The sequence below is a fragment of the Anarrhichthys ocellatus genome, unplaced genomic scaffold, assembly GCF_004355925.1.
Source record: "Anarrhichthys ocellatus isolate YVR2014 unplaced genomic scaffold, GSC_Weel_1.0 scaffold28, whole genome shotgun sequence".
NCBI lineage: Eukaryota > Metazoa > Chordata > Actinopteri > Perciformes > Anarhichadidae > Anarrhichthys > Anarrhichthys ocellatus.
The window spans coordinates 657,299-667,373 of NW_022280058.1; the positions used below are offsets into that span (position 1 = coordinate 657,299).

Consider the following 10,075-nt stretch of genomic DNA (forward strand, 5'->3'; position numbering starts at 1 on the left):
GACGGACTGAGTGGTTCACGCTATGTAAATGGGGGAGGGGGAGGACAAACTGTCCACTCTAACTTCTGAGTGCGTCCACAGACCTTGACAACAAGAACAAAGGGAGCCTTGGCTAGATGTGTGAAAGTCACGAGGTTCGTGTGTCATAGTAAGCGTTCAAGAAAACACACGCACACACACACACACACACACACACACACACACACACACACACACACACACACAGTCCAGTGTGACCAGACTGCTCTGCCTTTTATCTACTCTCATTGGACCAAGAGACAAAGTTAGTTGATTTTCCGGAGGTTTGTTTGTTATTCTCACCTCTTCTCCAGTCACAGACAGCACACTGCGGCTCTTCTTCATCCTGATTGGCTCGTTCTGGGCCCCAGGGCGGAGCGTTCCGGAACCCAGGCAGCAGAGCAGGTGGAGAGCCAGGACCGGAGAGGTCAAAGGTCACTGCAAGGTCAAACCGGGGGTCAGACCGGGTCACAACCGGCCCCCATCGGAGCTGACTCGGCCAGCCAACCACCTCGCTCGCGCTCTCTCCACACCTCCGTCTCCAGAGGGCTGAAACCAGGTGTCCAACCTGCCGTTAAATGCTAACGGTGCATTTAAATGCCCCTCAGAGATTCCAGGTTCAGTCTGAGGTGGACGGCCTTCGTTTTGATCTGTTGTCGTTTTTTATTTTCCCAAAAAGCCAAAGGCGGAAGAAAAGAAAAATCTAGATGAATATTCTCACTCCATGTTAGCGTAAACTACGAGTTTCTGGGAAAAAATATGTCCCCCTTCATGTCGTCTTGCTTTGGCCAGACGGGCCAATGGGACGTCACTGCAAGTTTTCTTAAATGTTTATCCGACTTGGAGAATTGTTCGCATGACATTTCCCAGTCGTAAACCTGATCCCACATGAATGCAACAATCAATAATCCAGATCCAGCCTGTGGGAGGATTTGCACGGAGTCTCTCCCGTCTCAGATCAGCTTCCCAATGTCTGAGCGGGCGGTCGGATCCACATTCTGCATGGGGAGAGGTGTTAGATATGATTGGCTCATCTGAGAGGTCCAGATGTCAAAACTCCAGGTGTGGTATGCCGGGATCCATCCTTGAATACTTCTCAGCTTGTCGACTCCGCTGTAAGAAAACAGATATGAAGAGTTAATGAGCAAGCTAATTCTCTCTGTTTTTGAGCCATCTTCCCTCTCTTTGATTTCGCTGTCCTGCTTTCATTTATCTGATGAATCATCAAATATGAGAAAATCCTTTCCCCATACATAACATACTCTTTTAGTAAGCTTGGAGGTATATTTGGATTTGACTGCCCATTGTTTTCCATAATACAAGGATCATCTAGGGAAAAAAAACGAATCACAAGTTATTGACTAATATCCAAACAAACGATTGGTCGAATAATAAAGGCGGGCTGCCCTGGCGACACATGTTGGCTAATGTGGCGCTGCAGGAGCCCTACCTACAGTGTGGCTAATTCTGAGCAGACACTGCAACACCAGAGTTCTCTGATGTTATATAATTACTCAAAGCAGTCCGAGATGACCTAATTCCATTGGATAGGACAGATTCAGTGTTTCCGATCGAGCTGGTACACAGACACAGAGTGGTGGAGACGACTTTTTACCAGGGGTCATGGAGAACACACCCACTCAATGAAAGCACTCTCACACCAGCAGTCTGCACAGATTCACCTTGTGAAGAAGAAAGAAGGGGGAAAAAAGGCTGCTTGTGGAGAAATCAACAAATGCAGTGACACAGTGACATATATATATGCACAAATTTGAGCGCGCACACACACACACACACACACACACACACCATGGCTGCCACCAGTACCACCTCCATAAAGCAGCTTATAAAACCAAGCAGCAATGCATCAATATGCAGCTCAACTACCAGCCTGCTATTCTGTTACAAAACACCCATATATATATATATATATATATATATATATATATATACGGCAGGGCTATCTATATATATAAAAGACACAACGAAACCATGCACACATGAGGATAGCCCTGCCGTCATGCCTGTCTGCACACGCACTGCAAGATATGTGTCAGACGGACGCACACACGCGCGCGCGCGCGCAAACACACAGTCAAGCCGCAGCATTTAAGAATAAAAACACACTCACCTTGATCGCCTCAAGATCAATGGCAAGATGGGCCCCGTCTTGCTTTTCACCCGTCTGTCCTCCCCCCCCTCTTTCCCCGCTCCCTCCGTCTCTCTGCAGACTAGCAGTGTGTCACCACCACGGCGAGAGAAAAAAAAACACTCGGCGTCCTCCCTCCCTGCCACTCCTCTCCCTCTCCCCTGCCACAGTGGTCTCCCCCAGTCACCCCCCACCACCAGCACCAGCACCACCACCGCGCGCCTCCGTGGAGAAGCCCATCTCCCCTCCCTCCTCCTGCACAGTGTGTCCATTAATCCCATACGACATCCTCCGCTCCTCCTCTCACCATCGGTGCCCCTACCTTTTTGGTACCCTCGCAATGACACACGCCGATTGTCTGCTTCAATAGTCAGGCGTCATTTCTCTCCATTACAGCCTCCCGCACAGAGCAGATTTTTATTGGAAAATCACAATAAAGGATTCATGCATCCTACTCTCTCTTTCCCCTCCGCACGTGCCATTTTACATGTTTTGTTTTTATCTTGAACATTATGGAATAAATGTGTTCATGGACACGGAGCTAGTACCCAAAGCTGCAGAGCAAAGAGCAACAAGCTTTTGTGTTTAGGCAACACCCTAATAAATGTACTCCATTGATGACAAACAAGGCTGCAACTAATGCTTGTATTATTATCAATGAATCATCCGATTACAGACCAAGCAGGGAATCACTTCATTGCGAAAATAAAGTGTCATAAAATGGTGAAAATGAGAATCATTACTTTCCATTGCCCAAGGTGAATTATTCAAATTGCTTGTTTTTCCCCTGAACAGTTCCAACCTAAAAGGAAGCAATTCCTCTCGTTTGAGGAGCTAGGGCAAGAGAATATTTATAATTTTTTGATTTAATAAATTGCTTAAAACGATTAATAAATTACCAAAATAGTTGCAGATTGCTTTTCAGTCCATCGACTGAGTAGTAATTGTTTCTTTACGGACGCTGTCTCGACAAAATGTCAGTAGAACAGCATCAGATGGCCACAGTTACCATTCAGAGAGGAAACCTGTTCCTTCGTTCCTGTTCAATGCCAAATTACACATCACGAGACAACCTGACTGCGACAACAACAACCACACATTGATCTAAACATACAAAGAAACACACCCGAGCAGCTCCGCATGAAGCTATTGTGGTTCTGTCTCGGCATATATAGGCATTAGCTAGATTTGATTTATGCCTCGGGCCTGCGCTGATTGTTTTCTGTTAACAAAAGTGACTGCACAAAGAAGCTTTGCCTCGACAAAAAACAAAAAAATCCTGCACAGACCACTAAGTCAAACCCAGCGATTAATTACGAGGGAGAGCGAGCGAGGGAGAGCGGCAGAGCAATTCATTATGCAAGTGAGAGAGAGAAAGAGGAGGAGAGAGAGAGCAGGATGGCAGAATATGAGTCAGGATTCACAGCAACCAGAGGAGAAGTCAACAAATGAACTAACAGTTCGTGAGCAACTCAAACGAAGCCTGGTTTATTGTACAAGTTCTACACAAATTTAAAAAACAAAGTCTCAGAACTACACGCGTAAACACACAATAAATCTGATTACACGGAGGACACACAAACTTTTAGGTATTGTGACAATTTACATCACAAACATGGACACAAACTATTTAACTTGGACTTGCACTCAGTTGGACAGACTCTTCAAAACATCTTCACATCTTTTCCTCCACTTTCAGTCATTTTTCACGCAGAAATGTCAAATATTCTCTTGCTCCAGCTTAATAAAACAAGTCATCAAGTCTACATTTGCAAAGCAATGTTGTGCTTTGTGATTACAATGAAATCCAATTGAACAGAATCTCGACAGGTTTACGACCTGTGATGGATTTTTGATGTTGATACCAGCATTGATATTTAAGAGTGACAAGAACGACATGATGACATATGAGATGTTTATTTTTCTACATAAATGGTCTAAAACAATACCTTGATACGTATCGGCTGGCATATACCTGAACATACGCCAGGTATACCTGTATATTTGCAATAAGCAAATATCAACTGATAGTTCCCTCGCTGTAGGTCCTACCATACCAACAATACAAACTCAAAACAGCAAAAGTGGAAGAGCCGTTTAAGCACATATTTATATTATTACATACGTTCTGATATTATTTAAGTTTATACCTCAGTTTTTGTATAGTATGTACAGCATTATATAAGTGGACTATGCCAAGGTTATGGTTCTGTTTGCTATCTTTCTGTCATAAAGTGCTACAATACAGACATTTTATTATTTACGACAGGTATAGTGCAGTTTTCGGGAGGTTTGGATTGGAAAAACTAGTTGTTGTTATAGTGTTTGATAGCGTGTAATATTGGGACATCAAGTCTGTAGAGGACCAGGCCAGAGTCGACGTCACTTTCTAGTTGAACCAACACCATTGACAGTCTTAATAAAAAGCTAACTTCATCCAAGTTCACCTAATTCAAATTCATGTAAACTTTTCTACGATGTTTGTTATGTTGTCCAGCAAAGCGCCACAACTGTAATATTCAGAATGCATTGCAAGGGCCAACTGAGGTTTTGATTAAATCAAACATTTTTATATTTAATTTGGTTGTCAATCGCAAAAAGTTAAGTGAGGAGACTACATCATGCAGGCCTGCGCTGTAGTTTATGTGCGTTCTGTCCTCAAACAGACTGGAGATGGCGCTGTTGACCTCAGTAGGACATCAGACGGAGGCAGATTGTTAGATTTGTAAATAGTGTGTCTATGATGGAGTGCTTACATTTTATCCATATGCTTATTAAATATGTGTATATTATGTTGCATGTATAGAGCATTACTTTGTCAACTAACAAAGAATGTTCACTCTTCTCTTATGAATCGTATTCCTCATCCTCATCCGCTTCTTCCTCTTCATCACCATCACCCTCCAGTGAATCAGGGACCCACAGTCCAGAGTCTATACACCTCTTTAGGTGGTATTTTCCCTCCTGGAGGGAGAAACAGAGCGACACCAGTTCAACACACAGAACAAATCAAATGAACAGGTATATTTTGTGCCAATCAAAGACACCTTCTGGTCCTTCTTTAGATTGTTTTTATTGACTGGAAATAGGATTTTAGGGCGACGCTCACAAACACACTCACGTCCAGGTCCAGTTTGTTGATAGCTTCCTGCAGCATCCGAACGTTCTTCTCATCAAAGCTCTTCTGTATTTCCTAGAATACGAAACAGAAAATATCTAAAATGGTCCAATAAACATACCGTGCTGATAGCAGATTGATGTCTCAGCACTGAAAACTGAGTGACTTTAGTCGAAAAATGCTCGAAGATCATCACTTTTACGCAAACCCGTCATCCAAAACATCAAATCCATGTTTCAGTACTCTTTTTTTTTTTTATCCAATTGTACTTAACGAAAAATGTAAGTCACTAAGGAGAAGCTGAACAATGTGTAATGTGTAAAGTAAACACTGCTCTTTACCTTGCACACACAGAGCTCATGCCTGACTGGTGGAGTCCATTCTGCTGAGCTGTGTATTGAACCCTCCGATTATCCAAATGGCAACGCAGTTCATATCAATAGACTGAGCAAACACTGACTTCAAAGTCTACAAACAACGTTTTTTTGAAATCTATGGAAAAAATGTAGTCGCTCGCACCGACTACATAACTGTCGAAGTAGACAGATGTTTTTAATTAGCTCATGTCAGGCGCCATTAAGAGGAAGAGAACTCTGAAACACACATCTTCTCAAAAGGGATGTAAAGAAAAATAAAGAAAATGTAGAAAATGACATGAACATCTTCCTTCTGCTGCTTAGTATAAACTACATATCTTTGCTCCATGTGCACTTATTAAACAATCCTGTAAACGAGGGCAACTTTTAAAGTTTCTCTAATGCTTTTTTAAATGAACAACACAATAACCTGTAGCCATGTGGCTAATGCTAGCCTGTATGGGGGTCAACTGATCTGCAGTATTGACTTTTCAAGCTTGCAACTTGAGCCGCTGCAGCAAAACATGGTGGTCATTGATGTGGTATGTAAACTGGGTAAAATGGGAGACGCTCGGACAGGCCTGATGTTTTCTCTCACAGCCTCGAGGGATGTAGAGCGACCAAGCAACCACTCTATTAGTTGAAGTGCAAGGTTATATCATGTATCACTGACATACATTCATAGAGGAACGTCTCCCTGAAATAACCAGAGCTTTGCTTATGCTTACATGTGTGTGTGTGTGAATGGTTTACCTTTGGTAGGGATTTATAGACCTGTACGGGGTCCAAACCTCCCGGGCCGAGTCTCTCCTGCCTGTCTTCTTCCTCTAGCTCCTTCATAGCGCTCTCCTTACGAATCTGCGCACAGTTGCGGATCCGCTCCTTCAGCAGCTCCAGCTCGTGGTCGAACGCGTCTTGGTACGGCTCGTCTGCAGTCTGACGTGGACCCGAAAAACACTTAATTGGCCAAATACACCCCAAAAAAAACACCTTTTCCTGTGGAAAAAGACTACACACAGATGTTCGGCTGACTACAGACCTTGATCTTTGAAAAGAATTGTCTGAAGCAGCCTCTTGCGTCGACCTTAAGCGTCCGAGCCAAATCCAAGATGAACTGCATGACGATGGCCTGGTGGGCAACCTGCTCCATCAGAGCATGTTTCTACAAGTGCACGGAGAAGTTACAAGGATTTAGAGCTGATGTTGTTGTTTTTTTTTAACATGCATACACACTATTCTCACAGCACTCACCTCATCTATCTCAAAGTCAATACAGATGACGACCAGGCAATTAGCCGTCTCTTCGCACACCAGATGTGGGTTGTCTGAGAGATACTTCTGACTGTCCTCCCAGCGCCGCGTCATACCTGGTGCACAGACAAACAAGTCCAGCATAGGGCTACATTCAAGCTTATCAATTAGCAGCTTTGTTGACTGACGACTTACCAAGTCATAAATACAGTAAACACTACACGCCACATAAATATACAATAAACGTGTTTAACCATAAGGTTTCCACCTATTTTTACATTTGTCCTTGTGTCCATAATTGTTCGGTGTTGACTATTGTGTTTCCCATAAACTACATGCGCTGACTTAAGGATTTTAAACTGTTACATGTAAATTTAAAGATTACTTTAACTATCAACACCCATCAAGGGACTGGTGGTGAACAGTAGCTTCGGCTACACGTGTACAGTACATCGGGCTCTGCTTCTGCAACTGCCAATGTTACTCTGTACTTAAAATAAAGATAAATATTGAAGTATCCCACAATGCAACATAAAAAGCAATATGTAATTCATGCACACTAACAAAGAGCTGAATACAATGATGTATTAAACACATAGAACGAACAATTAAATGACTGGAATGGCCAAAGAAAATGAACAAAATATTTTTTTGTGACTTTGTGACTTTGTTATTTGTTCCAATTGACACAGATTCTTCATAGACTGAAACGTCTTTGTTGGGGCTAGAGAATACAATAAGAGCGGGTTAAAACAACAACATGAAAGGTCACATTTGAAAGAAAGGGCCAGTGTGAGGCAGCAGGAAGGCAAAGACAACAAATGCACACAATCACGTCAAGAATAAAAGCATACCAAAGTGTTTGATTTCCTTTGCGTACTTCTCCGCAAAGGTCTTGTGCTTCTCCGCCTTTTCCTCCTCCGTTGCCTCCTTTGTTACAGGCTTTATGTTGAGCACACTCTAGAAAGCGAGATAAAGACAACAGATAAACCCGGCTACAGCGACTCCCCACTAAATCTTGCGACCCTGATGCCATGCCTCACCTTGCTGAAACCTTCTTTGCTGATACTATCAACATCCCAGGGCAGTTTCTTTCCTTCTCGCCGGTGTTCTTTCATCATTTTCTCAAACGACTTTTCATCCTTTTTCAGTTTTTTCACCTCGTCCTGGACTTTCTTCAGCTCAGCCTCTCTGTCCTCGTCCTCCTCTCCCTCTCTCCGTCCTTCCTCCAGCTCTCTAAGTCGTCCCTGGGCTTCCTCTAACTGCCTCTTGCATTCCAATACGTTGCACTCCAGATCTTCCCCTCTCTGCTGAAACTCAGCCAGTCTCTCCAGCCGGGCCTGTTGTGGCAGCCCAGAGTGGATGAGAGCAAATAAAAAAAGAAACATGACACAGAAACATATGACACAGATGACCTACATGCCTGTTGCTGGACAATGAAACACGTTGAGGGCGTGAATCAGAATGACTTGTTGAACCTCATTTTTGTCATCTTAACTAAAAAAAACACACGCAAGGCCAAATTTGAGGTTCAAAGGGTTTAACATGTCAAACATATCAGCCAGAGATTTTATTGTGAGTTTCCCTACATATGAGCGAGCTGTGATTCTCCACAGATTTAAGAAATACTGGAATGAAAATAGACCAGGGAAACCAGGGGGGATGCTGGAGACCACAAGTCATTTCACTTAACTAGTCACGTGACAGCTCGGTGCCGGCTAAGCTCATTATTTACTCAGAACCAGAGCCATACAAACTGAGCTTCACCAATGCATTAAGCAGCCACACTAGCTCCACAATATATGCATTTAGTATCAAGCAACCTGTGATTTTATGCCTCATTATTTAATGTCAGCGCAGTTGGATTGGGACCCAAAAATCGGACACAATTTTAATTCAGGCAATATTTACTTTCTTATTAAAATGAAATACGATTTTACTGTTGAAGAATAAACTCGTCAGTGCTGTCTGACCGACAAACTGACGGTGACACAGAACAGTTTGGCAAAATAATCTTAACTCAAGGTCCTCTTATTGGCTTTATCCGGAGCTTTCAAGTGCATCTCATATCTTCATCAGTGGATAAAGATTTATGGATAATTACGTCCTGTAGATGCAATGGAAAGCTGTGGAAAGGGCTAGTTAAGACACAGGCAATGCAATATGGTTGTAAGTTCTGGAGAGTAAGTGGACCGTAACTTATTATTATTATTATTATTATTACCAAGAATTAACCTTAAAACATAACTTTGGCAATTCTTCGCAGCATTTTCTTGTTCAGCCGACGTGTATGACATAACAATAAAATATCTATTTAAAATCAAATGATATTAGCTTGGCTGAGTGTCTGATTAATTTCTCTTGAAAGAAGCAAAATAGATATTGTGACAATTTCTTTTAGTTGTGACAGCAAACTAATAGTGACTATTGGACCATGCTGATAGTACGTCAGCACTTTCTTTTCATCTTTCTGCAAACCACTGTAAGTCACTTCTACTGGTAAAACTAAAACAGGTACAAGACTCCGAACTGCACGGCTACCACTTCACTACCGCTGACCCGGTGTCTCATTCTGAACAAGCTCGGTGAGTCCACGTACGGATTGGTCACATCTTCATCGTCGGACACATAGATGTGATCCCAGACGCTGTAATCGATGCCCGCTCCGGTGCTCATCTTTGCGGCTCCTTCTGTCCCTCTTTTCTCTTTTCTCCTCCGCGTTTTTCAGTTTCAGTAAAAAGGGGAAACAGCAGAGATGTTCAGCTGCAGGACAATGCACCGACAAGGCGGCAGGAAACAAGACGGAGATTGATCGTTTCCCAATCCTCTTAGCGAGACGGGCAGCAAGCCACACGGCGTTTACAGGAATCCAATTAAACACGTCATCAACAAGCGCGGGCTTGGTTTATTTTTAAATGGCCTAAACACACAAACTAATTGTAATTGTGACACATTAATTAATAATATGATAGTAGTGGAGGTCTCTGCTGGTGATGGAGGAAGTACTTAGTCAATGTTTTAGATACTTTGTATAGGCTTACTTCTTTTATACAGTCTATGGGTCTTCCACTGGGATTATAACATAGTAGGCTATGTATGTATGTACTGCATTATTTAATATAATAAGCATATCATACGTTTATTTATATGTAAAATATGTAAAAATTAACTAGTAACTATAAG

At 42.6% G+C, this 10,075-nt stretch overlaps 2 protein-coding genes across 3 annotated transcripts in view; both read right to left on the reverse strand.

Moving 5' to 3' along the window:
- LOC116392047 (cAMP-specific 3',5'-cyclic phosphodiesterase 4C-like) overlaps positions 1-2,492 on the reverse strand; it is a 13,746-nt gene extending 11,254 nt beyond the window's left edge. The window contains exons 1-2 of one of the 2 annotated variants that reach the window (XM_031863175.1): positions 2,150-2,492; positions 322-1,131 (exon numbers count right to left, since the gene is read on the reverse strand). In XM_031863175.1, the coding sequence (XP_031719035.1) occupies positions 322-363 (42 nt within the window). In that variant the 5' untranslated portion in view covers positions 364-1,131; positions 2,150-2,492. The remainder of the gene's footprint in view (positions 1-321; positions 1,132-2,149) is intronic. The other variant, XM_031863176.1, reaches the window with a different exon arrangement.
- Positions 2,493-3,859: 1,367 nt separating this feature from the next.
- Positions 3,860-9,568, reverse strand: LOC116392100 (hsp90 co-chaperone Cdc37-like). The gene is made up of 8 exons (XM_031863254.1): positions 9,452-9,568; positions 7,936-8,232; positions 7,747-7,852; positions 6,893-7,008; positions 6,681-6,803; positions 6,395-6,577; positions 5,289-5,360; positions 3,860-5,131 (listed from the first exon to the last, which is right to left on the reverse strand). The coding sequence occupies exons 1-8, from the start codon at positions 9,566-9,568 to the stop codon at positions 5,015-5,017; spliced, it is 1,131 nt and encodes a 376-aa protein (XP_031719114.1). The 3' UTR covers positions 3,860-5,014.
- Positions 9,569-10,075: the final 507 nt, after the last annotated feature.